Below are 18,172 nucleotides of genomic sequence, written 5' to 3'. Positions count from 1 at the left end.
TGAGGCTGTGTTTACACATTGCATTTCTTGCAGCATTTTTTTCTTTGTTTTTGCCAAGATATTCAAAAGCGTGGCAAAACAAGGTGCTATCTTACTGTAGTTGTGTAAATAACAGTAAAAATGCGTCATTTTTACCATTATTTGGGGTAATCGCTGCAGAAACAGTCAAAATGCCTTACTTTTTTTTTTATTCAATGTGCAAACACAGCCTAAAAAACTTCAAATCTTTATAAAAAAAAATCTTCATTTTTTATTATAAGGCAAATCATTTTTGCCTAATGGCAATATAAAAATACACTTTAAATAATACCATGCATCAAAACTGCACATAGATGGCCAGGCACAGTGATTAAAGGGGTTGTCTTTTCTTGTGATGTGTGTATTCCTCCTTTCATTTTTTGCGTTTTTTACATTTTGATTAAAGGGTAGCTCCCACCATCCAATTTTTTTTTTGCTAGCCCAATCCCCTCCCCCCCCCCCGCTACGGCACTAGCCCGTTCCCTCCTCCCCCCCGCCCCGCATACCCCGTTCCCTCATTACACTTGGAGTTACTGCAGAGTCCGGCAGCGGGCATGCAGGGACAGCGGCGGCAACGAGGCGGCGGCGGCGATGTGCGGGAGGAGTGGCCTCCCAGCCAGTGGCCGGGGAGCCAATGCGCTCGCTCCCGCCTGTCTGATTGACAGGCAGGGAGCGAGTGCAGCCTAACTGAAAAAGGACTGATTGCCACTCCAAAATCAGTCCTTTTTCAATAGCCGGTTTTTAAATGTAAATTAAACCTTTTTAATGAAAAAAATAAAAATAAAAGTATATTAGAGATATGTTGTAGTACATAAGTACTACAACATATCAAAAAATAAAGTTGGTGACAGTGCCCATTTAAATAAATATATACCTTTTAAATATATATTTTGAAGTGCCTCCACATTTGTTTTTTGGAGATTGATAATTGTTTTAGGAGTTCACCACTTACTTGCTAGTGTTACCTTTAGGGAGCTACTATAGCATTATAGGGGTGGTTTAGGGATTGTACCCCCTATTATTTTCATTTGCCTATTCTTTTGGCCTGTCCTTTTTTGAGTGATTTTCTGTGATATGCAGAGAGAAGCCTCAATGTAAACTCACATCCTTGTAAACCACTGAACACACAGTGTTTCAATCAGCTGTAATTTACTGCGGTCTATCAGAACTCCGGTATACATCAGCACCTTGTGATCGAAGATTTAAGGGTCTGTCCCAGGTATGTAAGTTTACAGTGAGGCTGCTCTCTTCCTCAATGTACAAAAAGAAAAAACTTACCAAAAGCTACCCTTCTCTCTATGTCCTGACAGCAAAAGAAACCCTCCAACATGTCTAGAAAGTCCTGTAAAATTATGTATATATATATATTAATATATTTACATATATATATATATATATATATATATATATACACATGTATATAAATATGTACGCATGTATGTACATGTGTACATCATATGTACATACCAACTGCATCTAGGTACATGCCAAATATGCAATATTTGCAAATATATTTATGTATACATATGTATATAAATAAATATCTGAGTACATATGCATGCACCTATTACAGTGGGGGGAAAAAGTAAGAAAAAATACGAGAGAGGCCTGTAATTTTCATCATAGGTATACCTCAACTATGAGATACATAGTGACAAAAAAAATCCATAAAATCACAGTCTGATTTTTAAAGCATTTATTTGCAAATTATGGTGCAAAATAAGTATTTGGTCAGTAACAAAAGTTCATCTCAATACTTTGTTATATACCCTTTGTTGGCAATGACAGAGGTCAAACGTTTTCTGTAAGTCTTCACAAGGTTTTCACACACTGTTACTGGTATTTTGGCCCATTCGTCCATGCAGATCTCCTCTAGAGCAGTGATGCTTTGGGGCTGTTGCTGGGCAATACAGATCTTCAACTCCCTCCAAAGATTTTCTATGGGGTTGAGATCTGGAGACTGGCTAGGCCACTCCAGGACCTTGAAATTCTTCTTACAAAGTCACTCCTTCGTTGCCCGTGTTTGGGATGATTGTCATGCTGAAGGACCCAGCCACGTTTCATCTTCAATGCCCTTGCTGATGGAAGGAGGTTTTCACTCAAAATCTCATGATACATGGCCCCATTCCTTCCTTCCTTTAAATGATTAGTTGTCCCAAAGCATGATGTTTCCACCCGCCTGCTTCACAGTAGGTATGGTGTTCTTTGCATGCAACTCAGCATTCTTTCTGCTCCAAACATGACGAGTTGAGTTTTTACCAAAAAGTTCTACTTTGGTTTAATTTGACCATATGACATTCTCCCAATCCTCTTCTGGATCATCCAAATGCTCTCTAGAAAACTTCAGACGGGCCCGGACATGTACTGGCTTATGCAGGAGGACATGTCTGGCACAGCATGATTTGAGTCCCTGGTGGCATAGTGTGTTACTAATGGTAGCCTTTGTTACTTTGGTCCCAGCTCTCTGCAGGTCATTCACTAGGTTCCCTCTGTGTGGTTCTGGGATTTTTGCTCACCGTTCTTGTGATCATTTTGACACCACATGGTGAGATCTTGCGAGGAGCCCCAGATCGAGAGAGATTATCAGTGGTCTTGTATGTCTTCCATTTTCTAATAATTGCTCCCACAGTTGATTTCTTCACACCAAGCTGCTTGCCTATTGCAGATTTGGTCTTCCCAGCCTGGTACAGGTCTACAATTTTGTTTCTGGTGTCCTTCGACAGCTCTTTGGTCTTTGGTCATAGTGGAGTTTGGAGTGTGACTGTTTGTTTGATTTTGTGGATAGGTGTCTTTTATACTGATAACAAGTTCAAACAGGTGCCATTAATACAGGTAACAAGTGGAGGACAGAGGAGACTCTTATAGAAGAAGTTACAGGTCTGTGAGAGCCAGAAATCTTGCTTGTTTGTAGATGATCAAATACTTATTTTCCACCATTATTAGCAAATAAATTCTTTAAAAATCAGACAATGTGATTTTATGGATTTTTTTCTCATTATGTCTCTCATAGTTGAGGTATACCTATGATGAACATTACAGGCCTCTCATCTTTTTCAGTGGGAGAACTTGCACAATTAGTGGATGACTAAATACTTTTTTCCCCCACTGTATGTATGTACATAAGTATATATGTATATATATATATATATATATATATATATATATATCATCATCATGGATGAAAACACACACTCAATGGCTTTTTCTAGCCATCTGATATACAGCTGGATGGTTTTGATATTTTTATTTAGGCCCAGGAAAACCCCTTTAAACCAACCTCTCTGCACAGCCAGAGGGTTCACGGGAAATGTAGGCAGCATAATGAAGCCATTTTAGTAATTTACATCCAACGTAGAGGGCTAAATCAGTCACATTGGCTATAAGAGGTAAGCACAATGCATACACAAGAACCTCTACATTATTCTCTAATAGCATATGCTGAACAATATAGGCAGCATATGCATTTAAAATGTTAAATAATATAAATCCCAAAATGCTTCTTTAAAGATGAGTATGTTATGATTTCTGCTAATTGAACTACTGTTATTTTACTTTATTGAGTTACTGTTATTCCTATTCCTAGCCTGTCCATAGCCACAGGTCTTCACTTTAATTAATTGCATAGTCGGCATACATTTAAACCTCTATTCTGGCTATATACAGCATTCAGTATTATTGTAGCATTTGCTCATTACATGTAAATATTGTCCCGGTGATGCTGCCCTTTGTTAATGTCCATTTTCTCCTTTTTTAAATGTATGTTAAATGTATGTCTATTGATTGTTCAATAAAGATGAGTAGCTACATTTTTTGGGTGTATATTTATTTATTTTTTGGCCATACATATTTCCTTGTGTGGGATGCCTTGCAATATAATTTACACATTTGTATATAATATATTTACTAAAATTGGCATATTTTTTAGTTGCTTTCCCTCCACCTCAAAAAGGTTTTTTGTACATGCGGCTGGGGTTTCTTTAGTGATGCCCATAGTTGAAAGTAGACAGGCAGTTTGACCATAATAGTAGGAGATGTCGGCGCTGGATGAAGGAACCAGGAGGAGTGCAGCATAAAATCAAGCTGGGTTTATTGGATGCAACGCGTTTCGCTGCGCATGCGCAGCGAAACGCGTTGCATCCAATAAACCCAGCTTGATTTTATGCTGCACTCCTCCTGGTTCCTTCATCCAGCACCGACATCTCCTACTATTACGGTCAAACTGCCTGTCTATTGTCTGCGGATGAGGACACATTTACTTTCAGGCGCTTCCCATTGTTGTGTGTGTGCACACAACCAACTCTGGTAAGCGGCGTGGGATAGATCTACTCCCCTTCCCTACGGGCCTGACCTGCTGATCCCGCACATGGAGCGCCTTCTTTTTTCCTTTTAGATTACATAGTTGAAAGTAGACTTTTCTGGTGATCGAACAGTGCAGAGACACACAAGCATCACAGACAGACGCTAATGTTGGCAGGATACAAAAATGTCATCAATCAACACACTACAAAGTAGACCCATACACATAACACATGAAGAAATATGCCAGAACATATACAGCAGGATCAAAAATGCAGGTTTAATGCTTTTTTAAATCTCACCCTGCTCTCTGCTTTTTGGATTTGTCTGAGATACCGTCCCGAGACATTAGTTTGTTGAAGACAATTATGCCAATGAGCATGTTCACCTATGAGACAGCAAAAAAAAAAAAAAAAAAAAAAAGATTAAGGTATTTGACTGACCACCAATATCAAGTGACACCATTGTCCTCAATCCAAAAACTTCTGAGTTTTAGGCTTTAATACACCAAACTATGTTGGAGCATCTAGTGAAATGCTATTCCTGGTCTATTGTGGTAGAGGCCCTGTCGGTAGGTATGTAGGGTCGCTATGGCTGGCAGTAATTTGAAGAATCAATTAAACTTTTGTTGCCTTTTTCACAAACTTAGGTATAGTGAACATCTATATTGTTTGTCTGGATTGAGCAACTCTATGTGACATTGTGGTAGTTAGTTTGTAGAATTTCTAGGGGGATAGAAATGGCATTAGGCCCTTGTCCTCATTCCCAATAAGAGAATAGCAATAGTGGCCATTTTGGTTCATGGCAATCTATATAATAAAGTATGTATCCATACAGTGAAAAGGGCAATTCTGCATGTCCTTTTCCCTATATGGCCATTATATCTGTGCCACCACAGGTATGATGGGCAGCACTCCAGTCATCCGGTTCACAGAGTGAACTCTGCTTCGAGCCAGATGATGGGAGACCACAGCTGTCACTCTCCCTCTACTCATGCATATAGGAGGATTGACGGCTATGTATTAGTCATGAATGGAAAAGGTGTGGTGTGACGTCAGGAACATGGAAGCTCCAAGCTTTCATGTTCAGAATACCTTGGTGCCGGCATAGAGATCTCGGGGGGTCCGAGTGGCCGGAACCCTGGTGAACAGACAACTTATCCCCTCTTCTTTGGCTAGGGGATAAGATGTCTAGGGGCAGAGTACCCTTTTATGTCTCAATGGGCTATGAAGGCTATAAAAACCAGGTGTTAGACAGCTGTGATAAATAATCCAATGCTGTAGTCTAAGTTTACAAGATAAAAATAAACGCATAAAAACAATGTAACTAGAAACATGTTCAATGTATTGATTAAAAACTAATAAAATGTACAATGGATAGGGATTGTCCCATATTTTATAAGGTACAAATATAGTGTAACATGAAGAAAATGCTCCTTACCAGAACAATGACTGCTGCTGGTCCCACAAAGGCATAGAGAAGCCCCCCTTCCAGAGACAGCCAGCAGCTGGAAGTCATAGAAACAAAACAATGATAATGATAGTGGGCAAAAATATAGGAATTTTATGCAATTATGTTATTTTACCTTCATTGCTTTTAGAGCATTTTTTTGTCTATGTTTTGGTGCAGTTCAGGCGTAAGCAGCATATTTAGTGACTTTTATGCGTCTTTTGATATAGACAGGTTTACTCTTCTTGCCTACCCATAGAACTTTTTCTTTTTGACCATGAAGGTCACGTATTTATCATTTGCAACTTTTGTCAAAAGTCGCTATTTTGTGCGCAAAGGTACTTTTTAGGCACAAAGCTACATCACCTACCAGTAGGCGTGAGAATCACTTCTACCTTCCGCAATTCAACCTTTAACCTCTTGTGGACGACAGCGTTCCACTCCCCTTCTATTACACGTGCTCAGGAGCTGAGCGCAGGTCATAGCTTGGTGGTCCTGGCGGCTATCTGCCACCACGACCCATCTCTAATGCCAGACATCACCGATCACGATGATGCCTGGCTTAACCCCTTAGACACCACAATCAAATTTGATTGTAGCTTCTAAAATGCAAGTAAAAATGTCCCGGCAGCTCTGTGAAAGTAATTAAAAACACCTAACCTGCCAAATTCAGGACCCAGGAAAGTGTATATTCCCTCCCTCACAAACTTCGAGAAAAAGTGTATGTGGTAGTGCTTTTCCCACCACAGCAGAGCTGCGCAAAATTCATCATCCTGCTGCACCTTCTTGATAAATAGGATGAACGCTAGTCAAACCCACCACCCATATAAATGTGAGAAAATAGCTCTACTGTAGACATTCTTTCATAAATCTGGGCCATATTGTATGAAAAATGAGATTAGGAATTAATGTAATAGACATAATACATAAAGGTCAGCTACATCCTGTGTCATAGAGAAAGATGTGGTATGTATGTTTCCACCCAGACACTATTATCGAAATAATCAGAAAATAATTTTACTCTAGAAAGACTCAATAATTACAACCTACTGAAAACATCAGACGCAATGAATCAACTTACTAATGGGGCGTCCCGTATCCCTTTGTTCTCGTAAAGCCAACAGAAACTGCAACCACAAGTGCTGGTAACCCTGGGGAAGGGAACAAATCAGGGGAGAGGAAGGAATTATTATTATTATACTTAGCTAAAGTACTTAAAGAATAATGTAACTATGATTCGCAGGGCATATTTGTCAAGTATTTGTGCTAGACTTTGTATATATGCAACAGCCTAACTTGTGGCTCCTGGGTTTCAATGCAAAATCTGTAAAAAGGCCCCAGCTATAATGCTTTCCTTATAATACTAGACCTTACGGAACCACACCCTCTACAACCCTTTATTTCCACCCTGCAAGCCAACAATTGTAGATTAATGTACACATGGCATCTATTTCTCATTAATTCATCATATCTGGTTTTTTTTTTTATTACTTTATTCTAAAAGACTAAGGGGGCTTTTATGTTTTATTATTGTAATGGAAATTCTACATATGCCAGAACATTATACTTGCAAAATAACAAACTGGATAATTGTGAGAAAGTGTAAATTTTGACTAGGCAGTTTGCGCCATCTATTGGTGTATTTCAAGCCCCACCCCTTTTACAGAGGCCTTGTTCCCTTTTTAAGAAAGCGGTGCATGTAGCATAACAGGGTGACACTTGAAAATGTGGCACAATTGACACACGCCACTTTTCCAGTAAATCTTTGGCAATTTACACCATAAAAAGGAAAACAGCTCTGAAAATCCCCCAAAGCCATCTCCCCCCCCCCCCCAATGTGTGCTAACAAGCATTATTACAAGGTAGTCCTGTTTGTTGTAATAAGGCCCCTAGCTTGAGGTATACAAGGGTAAACATCAGTACATGCATCAGCGGAATTCACAGTAGGGTAACTGCTGAGGCGTATATCATAGTTACACAGTTATTGTGGATTACTAGATGCTGTTATCAACACTGATTGTGCTATCTGAGGGATTAAATGAGATTAAGGGTTTCTATAATGCTGGATGTTGCTGTGAGTCGAGCTGTCAATCATAGTGCTATTTATGCTCTGGTACAGGACGTGCTTTCCGCATGTAACAAATATATTAGCCTGTTGTATTTGGTGTCTGAAGACGAACAAATCCTTTTTTTTTACTTTTTCATACCTATAATTCTATATACTGTGCAAATACATGTACAAGGATGCTATAAATTTGAATTTGCACACCAATCGAAAAAGATATAGGAGCTTATAATTATTTTAGTTGCAGAGTAATGTTAATCAGCACACTATCAATACATGAACCTGTTAAAGTGTACATGTTGCTAAGAAAAACTTTTTATATAGTGAAGATAATAACATTATATGTATTTTTTTATATACATTGGTTAAAAAATATGTATATTTTTGTCCTTGCCGCTATTGTCTGTGTGTCTCTATGAGGAGTAAAAATACATTAAGTGTCCACCCGACAAGCACTGGTCTGTGCAGTGAGGACAAGCAGGGTTCTGTGCAGTAAGGACAAGCAGGGCTCTGTACAGTGAGGACAACCAGGGCTCTGTGCACTGAGATCAAGCAGGGCTCTGTACACTGAGAACAAGCAGGGCTCTGTACACTGAGGACAAGCAGGGCTCTGTACACTGAGATCAAGCAGGGCTCTGTACACTGAGGTCAAGTAGGGCTCTGTGCACTGAGGACAAGCAGGGCTCTGAGCACTGAGGACAAGCAGGGCTCTGTACACTAAGGACAAGCGGTGCTACGGTGTCCATTTTCGGACATCGTCAGTCATCAGTCGTCATCCGTACCTCTGTCCTCCATCAGGCAAAACAGCGTCCCGCCTCCTTCCTCGGACCAATCGTCGTCAGCCGCAACTCCGTCCTCCATCAGGCGAAATACGCATAGCAGAGCCAACGCTGCACAGCACTATATAGCAGAGCCGACATTGAATAGCATGTACAGCAGAACCCGTTTAGCAGGGAGCCGAGACTGACTCGGCTCTGCTACATGGCAGGAAGGTTTTTCGGCTGAGGGATGACTGAGTTTTGGATGAGAGACTTTAGCATGATGGAGTTTTGGATGAGAGACTTTAGGATGACAAAGGAGGGAGAAGGGAGATTGTCCCGAGGGAGGAGGCGGGACGCTGTTTTGCCTGAGGATGGAGGTACGGCTGACGATGTCCTAAAATGGACACCGTACTGTGCACTAAGGACAAGCAGGGCTCTTTACACTAAAGACAAGCAGGTCTCTGTGCACTGAGAACAAGCAGGGCTCTGTACACTGAGGACATGAAGGACTCTGTACACTGAAGCTCTGTGACATGCTTCTGGCTCACACATCAGATGATTGACAGCCAGGAGCCTGTACAGAGCCCTGCTTGTCCTGCCCTCATTTCCTGTATTTGGACCCCTCATAGAGACACACATGCAATAGCTGCAGGGACAGCATTTTCCCCCCCAAAATATACACTTTTTTTTAAACCAATGTATATCACAAATATTCATATAATGGTATTATCTACATTATAAAAGTTTTTGTTGACGAAAGGTACACTTTAGGTATATTCTACAATCTTTGTAATAGGTTTGCCTCATACATATCCATTACAATATAATCTGTTACAATATAGCTTTCTTTTGCTTTGTGCAAATTAGCTCTTTTCTAGAACAAAGAAAGTTATCTCTCTAGTGATACCCTGTAAGTAATGTCCAAACCTTTCTCATAAAAGTGACATAGTGTTCCCCACAAATAATCTTATCGCAGACAAGTTGGTGCTTGTTACATCTGTAATTTCATGTCACTGTAGGGATTGTGTTTACAGAGAGATAAAAAAAAAAAAAAAATTTGCTAAAGTGATATTTCCATCTCAAACATGTAAAGTATATCCATAAAATGCCATTAATGTCTGATAGATATGGGTAACACCTCTGGGACCTGCACATATCTTTGGAACATCAGCACCCCTGGCCCTGTCTGGCCAGGTTGCAATTGGTTGCAGTCTGGCATGCCATAAACATCTGATATAGGATAGTTCATGCTGGAAATAATTTATAAACCAATACAAATAAGTCCAAAATATTTAAAACTAAGAAGTGTTAATGAAGTAATAAAATTGTATTATTTGTTAATTTGTAACAAGGTGTTGTCTGACAAATCAATTGTCTAATAAATTAACATACATTGGTAAATTAATGTATTTAACTACATGTCTGTGGCCTTTCATGCTTTCCTTTTGCTTTTGGTGCAAACTGTCTGCTCTGTATTCTTCATTCCCCCACTTCCTTTTTGGTGTGCTTCCTATAACCGACTTCCTGTTCCTGTGTACACTGTAGCCAGGAATTCAACCAGCTCTATCATTCTCCTTCTATATGGAAAGGTTATAGTCAACAAGTTGTAATGAGAGGAAGATAGAGGTGGCTGAATTGCTGGCTAGACTGTCCTGACTAGACAAGACATTGGGCTAATGAAGACAACAGAGCAGACAGTTTGCATCAAAAGCTTGAAGGACCACAGAAAGTTAGTAAAATAAATTTATTTTCCAATATACATCCTTTTAATTAGCCAGTTGAAAACATGTTTTATTGTTTAACAACTACCTTAATGCCTGCACTTTTTGTAAGAGATTTTAAGATATAACTTCTGGTTGGTCATCAAAGTAAATGGCAATTTTAGAGATGAGCGAACTTACAGTAAATTCGATTCATCCATAAAATACAGGGTACTATACAGATGAAAGCTACAGAAAAAAGGTAGTGATACTGAATCCACAATGGTAGACAATAAGGACGGCAGGGATACAGTCCACAGATATCAAATTGCAACATGCCCATAAATGATAAAAATAAATAATGAAACATACATATAGTAAATGTATAAGGCTGGTATATGTCCTCGATAGGGCTATGAATAAAGTGAAAATGACTAATTGTATAGCACCTAGCCCTGTTCAGAGGTCAGTCAGCAGCATTATATAGTGAAAAAGAAGAGAGCATGAAAGACAGCATAAAGTAACAAATACCTGTCATACACCAATAGGGGAGATCACTACCTGTACCCCAACGCACGTTTCGCGTATGTGCTTCGTCAGGGGGCTTGTCTAGTACTAAAGGGCGTTCCTATTTATAGTGGTCCTCCTAACACAATTGGTTAGGGTTAGGTTGAGGGGCAGCTATTGCAGCCAATGGTCATGGGTGTTATGCAATATCACCTACTTGTAGATGCGCATCAATTCAAACAGCCTAAGTGATAGGACAGATGTCGTGTGTGGCGCTGGTGCCCACTGTCTCGGCGGGTGACGTCACTTCCTCCAGCGCCACATCCGGTCCGGCTCCCGATCACCTGACTCGTACGTAACCGAACTGAGATCACATGACCGATGCGCCACAGCGTCCCATGGCGCATCATACCCATGCGATCACAGTACAGCTCCATGACAGACGAGTCAGCCGATCACGTGATGTGCACAACCCAAGCGATCGTTGTCGGTGCCGGCCATACTACCAGGAAAGAGATCACTATAGTAACAATAGCTCATACAGTCACATGATAGCAGTCACATGACTAATATAGCCAAAATATATTCGTAAAAGATAATAATAAAAAAATAATAAATTAATAATAAGGAAACAATAAAGAAAACATCACCAGTAAGTGAAAAAAATCGATGAAAGGTGCTCAAAGTGCAAAAAAACAAACCTGATAATAGTGCAAAATCGATGAAAGTATATACTTACCAAATAGGATAATAATAATAAATGTAGTGTTAATCCCGTAAAAAATATAAATAAAAGCACAGCTCATAGATGCATCAGTTAACCCTCAAATCAAATCCTAAGAGACACATCCAAACAATCTAAAATAAGAATCAATATACATAATTACTGTAAAAAATATATATAAAAAATATATATAAAAATAAGTGAAAAGACAAAATGTAGAAAAAATTATTTATATGTCCCCGGTGAGGCTATATATAAGACAATTAATAATGTGCAATAATGTACTCTACAAAAGTTCATATTGTAGTGCGTCATATTGTAGTGAACTTTTGTAGAGTACATTATTGCACATTATTAATTGTCTTATATATAGCCTCACCGGGGACATATAAATAATTTTTTCTACATTTTGTCTTTTCACTTATTTTTATATATATTTTTTATATATATTTTTTACAGTAATTATGTATATTGATTCTTATTTTAGATTGTTTGGATGTGTCTCTTAGGATTTGATTTGAGGGTTAACTGATGCATCTATGAGCTGTGCTTTTATTTATATTTTTTACGGGATTAACACTACATTTATTATTATTATCCTATTTGGTAAGTATATACTTTCATCGATTTTGCACTATTATCACGTTTGTTTTTTTGCACTTTGAGCACCTTTCATCGATTTTTTTCACTTACTGGTGATGTTTTCTTTATTGTTTCCTTATTATTAATTTATTATTTTTTTATTATTATCTTTTACGAATATATTTTGGCTATATTAGTCATGTGACTGCTATCATGTGACTGTATGAGCTATTGTTACTATAGTGATCTCTTTCCTGGTAGTATGGCCGGCGCCGACAACGATCGCGTGGGTTGTGCACATCACGTGATCGGCTGACTCGTCTGTCATGGAGCTGTACTGTGATCGCATGGGTATGATGCGCCATGGGACGCTGTGGCGCATCGGTCATGTGATCTCAGTTCGGTGACGTACGAGTCAGGTGATCGGGAGCCGGACTGGATGTGGCGCTGGAGGAAGTGACGTCACCCGCCGAGACAGCGGGCACCAGCGCCACACACATCTGTCCTATCACTTAGGCTGTTTGAATTGATGCGCATCTACAAGTAGGTGATATTGTATAACACCCATGACCATTGGCTGCAATAGCTGCCCCTCAACCTAACCCTAACCAATTGTGTTAGGAGGACCACTATAAATAGGAACGCCCTTTAGTACTAGACACGCCCCCTGACGAAGCACATACGCGAAACGTGCGTTGGGGTACAGGTAGTGATCTCCCCTATTGGTGTATGACAGGTATTTGTTACTTTATGCTGTCTTTCATGCTCTCTTCTTTTTCACTATATGATGCTGCTGACTGACCTCTGAACAGGGCTAGGTGCTATACAATTAGTCATTTTCACTTTATTCATAGCCCTATCGAGGACATATACCAGCCTTATACATTTACTATATGTATGTTTCATTATTTATTTTTATCATTTATGGGCATGTTGCAATTTGATATCTGTGGACTGTATCCCTGCCGTCCTTATTGTCTACCATTGTGGATTCAGTATCACTACCTTTTTTCTGTAGCTTTCATCTGTATAGTACCCTGTATTTTATGTATGATTTTATAATGCACTTGAATAAAGTTTACTCACTATTTTTGTATTCAATCAGTATATTGGTATCTCTTTTTTTGGTGTAGTTAGGTTATGATAGGATCCAGTTTACGCAATTGCCTGTTAGCCAATTGTGTTTGTTTAGTGACAGTAAATTCGATTAATCACGAACTTCTCGGCTCGGCAGTTGATGACTTTTCCTGCATAAATTAGTTCAGCTTTCAGGTGCTCCGATGGGCTGGAAAAGGTGGATACAGTCCTAGGAGACTCCTTCCTGGGAATGTATCCACCTTTTCCAGCACACCATAGCACCTGAAGGCTGAACTAATTTACGCAGGATAAGTCATTGTTACGCCTAGCGCTCCGGGTCCCCGCTCCTCCCCGGAGCGCTTACGGCGTCTCTCTCTCCGCAGCGCCCCGGTCGGTCCCGCTGACCGGGAGCGCTGCACTGTCATGGCCGTCGGGGATGCGATTCGCACAGCGGGACGCGCCCGCTCGCGAATCGCATCCCAGGTCACTTACCCGTCCCGGTCCCCTGCTGTCATGTGCTGGCGCGCGCGGCTCCGCTCTCTAGGGCGCGCGCGCGCCAGCTCTCTGAGACTTAAAGGGCCAGTGCACCAATGATTGGTGCCTGGCCCAATTAGCTTTATTGGCTTCCACCTGCTCCCAGGCTATATCTGATCTCCTCCCTTGCACTCCCTTGCCGGATCTTGTTGCCTTAGAGCCTAGTGAAAGCGTTACTGTGTTTGTCCTTACCGTGTACTTGACCTCCTGCTATTACCTTATTGACTACGATCCTTGCTGCCTGCCCCGACCTTCTGCTACGTCCGACCTTGCTTCTGTCTACTCCCTTGTACCACGCCTATCTTCAGCAGTCAGAGAGGTTGAGCCGTTGCTAGTGGATACGACCTGGTCACTACCGCCGCAGCAAGACCATCCCGCTTTGCGGCGGGCTCTGGTGAAAACCAGTAGTGACTTAGAACCGGTCCACTAGCACGGTCCACGCCAATCCCTCTCTGGCACAGAGGATCCTGCCAGTCGGCATCGTGACAGTCATTAACTGCCGAGCCGAGAAGTTCGTGACGAATCGAATTTACTATAAGTTTGCTCATCTCTAGGCAATTTAAATCTAAACTATAGTCAAGGATGCAAAAATCGGGCAAACAACACACTGGAAAACTGTTTAAGTTTTTTATGTACCAGTAGATTTACAGTTACCAGTACATTTTTTACCTGCTAAACTGTATGGACTCTGCAGGGTAAATTTTTTACTTATTCCTGTAAAGCCATTTTTTACTGGAAAAATAATTCCATTGATGGCATGTGTGTGGACAGCAAAACACATCTTTCATACAGCAGCCGATATGTCTGCATTTAGGCCCCTTTGAAAATGGCTTCGGAGAAAGGGGAATATTGGGGAAGATTTTGTTGCCCATGGGAAGCGATCACAGCTTAGCTTTTATTTTACCAGAGCAATATGAGAAATTGTTCTTAGCCCCAGTCAAACCTTCTTTTTAGATTTTGAGTGAGAAAATGCTCATAGTGAAACCCAATATGGAAAGTGTACTTACCCCATCCCAGGCACAAAAAACGCTTACGGACCAGACGTGTCCTCATTTGCCCAATGACAGCCAGGTAGGACTGCCAAGCCTCTGTTAGCACCCAACAAAAAGAGGAAAGAAAGAAAAAGTGCAAAAAAGCAGCGATCAAAGCACAAACAGCCTGCAGGGAGACAGAGAGAGACAGAGAACAGTATTTAGTATTGGAGCAGATTAGGTTTGCTGGTTCATAGGCATTTTTCTTTTGTTTTGTCTATGCTGAAAGAGAAAAGGAGCTATAGAATTCTTTTTCATTTAACTTGGGCCCACGGCACTATTTCAAATGTTCTTAATGCAATCTTAACATCCATTCATGTGAAACTTAATAGTTTCCTTATTCTACTACAAGCTAATAAAGTCATCTGTTCATTTGTACAAAATGTGCACCAATGTTGTTCTCTTTAAAGAGACACTAAAGGTATTTTTTCACCATCTCTAGTCCTACAGCACCATTTGTTTCAGCACAACTGCATTTATGCATATTATTACTGTAACTTTGTTGTTTGATCACTAGTCTGACCCACAGAAAATCACAGTGCTTAATCTGTCAGATGAAGGGGTCTGTCCTGGGTCAGCTGGATTCCTGTTAAACTACAAGGGGACATCATCACCTACCTGATCCTTCTTATCAGCTCACAGACCCCTCCTCACTAAGCTCCATCAGTATACTGCTGCTATCTTTCTAGGATATGTAGTACATTTAAACATCAATTTAGGCTGTGTTCACACTTAGCATTTTAGCTGCATTTTGTCTAGGTTTTGCTGTGGTTTTCCAAAATACTAAAGTAAAATTAAACTATTTTACTGTGATTGCACAAATCATAATAAAATGCTTTATTTTCATAGCAATTTTGGAAAATCACAGGAAAGACATGATCAAAACGCAATACAAAAGCTACAGAAATGCAGTAAGCGCCCCCCCTCTAAAATACAATTTTTATTTTTCTTGCTTGACTTATATAGGTGCAAAATCCAAAAAATCTATTAGGGGATCAGAAGATAATGTCACCTTCCTATGGTCCAATTCTCACGTAATTCAACAGGACCTAATGGTCAATGCACTAAAATTGAGACATTCATGTTTTGAATTTTGAAACGTTGCTTTTCATATGCAGTGAGTTTTTTTTCTTCATAAAACATCTCAGGTGTGATTATAGGTCAAATCACTTTCTTCACATAGTGATATTTTATTACAAAAACACCCGTTGGAATAAGAAAATGAATCAAAACTGCACATAATGTGAACTGATCCCAACCTATTATATTGTCTAGCGAAGTTATTAGATTACCAGTTGATCCCTAGGCCCCATCCCCTCTCTGCATAGCCAGAGGACTCATGGGAAATGTAGGCAGGATTAGGAAATCATTCAGGGTTTGTCTAGGATTTGAAAACAGATACACTCCAATCTTGTCCACAGGCTTTGTCTAGTATTGCACAGCTTTATTCACTGTGTTACACTGTGTTAGGAAAAAGCACATACTTTTGGCAAATCCCGAGCAATCCTTCAAATGATTTTCCTCACCCTTCAGTCCAATTTTATAGTAATAAATGTTTTTAGAATTAGGATGAATTACTACAAGGATTGTACTTCCCATTAGACACAACCGGCCTGTGCCTTTAGGCAGCAAAGAGGCGGCAATTGATCAAAGTGCAGCTGTTCTGTGATAAGCCATGAAGAATATGAAGCCTTCATTCTGCTGTGTTAACAATTAGAAAAGCTGATAAATTTTAGGATAACAAGATTTATTATGAAAAGAAGGATAGGGAAATAGTGCCAAAGACTGTGCAGCTATTAATACAGAGGTAGAAATCTAGCCATGTTTACTACATAAGATATAGGACTGTATATGGAATTAGTTGTAGCATATTTATTAAAGGGGAGAACAAGAAACATGGGGAGGCAATTACTGTTCTGTAAACCAGTCTGTGATTTATAGCTTTATTTTTGATTCATAAACGATTCACAAGTGGTGGACACCAGGCGCACAGCTACGGGGAGAGTTGTGTCTGTGCGCCTGACATCCACCGCATGTAAATCGTTTATGAATCAAAAATAAAGCTTTGGGGATTAGAACACCACCGAGACCAAGGTAACTGATCCACTTCTGAATTAAAGCTGGGAGATAACCTGAACAGCTTGAGTACAAACGATTTCTATTAGAGCCAGTGCCGACTATCTGTGCTCTTAGACTGTGTTATATATTGAAGGGATTGCCCCAGTAAATGCCTGTTTAGCCAATCACTGGTCAAACTTTGACATTTTCTGGCATTTTCTTGTGTCGAGATGGGGACCAAGATGTGAAGATCAGCCGGATCCTGACACTGTCTGAATGACAATGGCGGGTGATTAGTGACTACTTGTTCAGTTTTTTTGTTTTTTTTAGGGGGTTATTTTTGTTCTACTTTTTCAACCAAATCTGCTCCCTGTTTTTTTTTCTTTCCATTCAGTAGAACATCCTTTACCAGTATGCTGATGGGCTGAACTTAAGTCATATCAATATACAAAAGACATAAGTACTATTACTCCAGAGAGTAGAACTTCCCCAGCAGGGAAATACTATGGGTGGCATTAGTGTAATATTCAGAAAAACAAATTCCCAACACCCTGGCTTTCCAAGCTACCCTTGTGGCAATAATAATGACCACAACGGTCCCATTCATCTTTCTGCTCTATGTGCAATAAACACAGAAAATACACTCCTGACATATCACCTCCCACTCCATCTCTAAATTGATTTCCCTTTCTAGTCCCCAGCATGGCAGATCTACTGTATTACTGAGCATGTAACTTAATACAAATATTGATTAAAGAGCTTTGGAGGAAAGAAATAAAAGCAAAGCCAGCATACAAAGATGTATGGGACCAGTGCGTTTGTAGGAATAATGCAGTGCAGATGTGCTCAAAACACATATGTATTATTTACAGGCTATTTCTGGATACCTCTAGCATACTAATAAAAATAATGGTACTTTTATGGATTGTCATTGCAAGTCAATAGCTCATGTGACTTATTCTACGGTGGAATTGTTTGGGGTCACTTAATTTTTTTTCTTTCTTTAATAAGGTTTAATTACATTGATCAATAATTATAGTCACTGCATTGACAATGTCATAATATGATTTCTAAATTTATATGAATTTTCTATTCATCAATCCTGACAATGACATTCATCAAATTATCCTCTGCTGGCAGCTTGTATAGCTTTGTAGATATTTGTCAATCATTTTGTCAGTTTTTGGAGCTATTTGGGGAAACAATCTTTTTAGATCTTGCCAGAGGTCTAAGTGGCTGTAGGTTATTACTTCTTAAAGGAGTATTCCAGAATCTATTAACTTTTAACTATCCTGCCTCTTATGCATAGTTATGTCAGTTATCCATTTACTTGTTGTATGGCTCTGCCGCGTATTGTCCACTTTTAGTTT

At 39.8% G+C, this 18,172-nt stretch overlaps 1 protein-coding gene across 8 annotated transcripts in view; it reads right to left on the bottom strand.

Annotated features, from left to right (window-relative positions):
* ADGRB2 (adhesion G protein-coupled receptor B2) overlaps positions 1–18,172 on the bottom strand; it is a 571,730-nt gene that overhangs the window by 31,122 nt on the left and 522,436 nt on the right. For all 8 annotated transcript variants that reach the window (XM_056556966.1, XM_056556965.1, XM_056556968.1 and 5 more), the window contains 4 exons: positions 14,721–14,871; positions 6,845–6,914; positions 5,755–5,821; positions 4,617–4,702 (listed from right to left, as the gene is read on the bottom strand). In XM_056556966.1, the coding sequence (XP_056412941.1) occupies positions 4,617–4,702; positions 5,755–5,821; positions 6,845–6,914; positions 14,721–14,871 (374 nt within the window). The remainder of the gene's footprint in view (positions 1–4,616; positions 4,703–5,754; positions 5,822–6,844; positions 6,915–14,720; positions 14,872–18,172) is intronic.

This window comes from Hyla sarda, chromosome 2, assembly GCF_029499605.1.
Source record: "Hyla sarda isolate aHylSar1 chromosome 2, aHylSar1.hap1, whole genome shotgun sequence".
In the NCBI taxonomy this organism is placed as follows: Eukaryota; Metazoa; Chordata; class Amphibia; order Anura; family Hylidae; genus Hyla; species Hyla sarda.
This window is presented reverse-complemented; position numbering and strand designations above follow the sequence as displayed.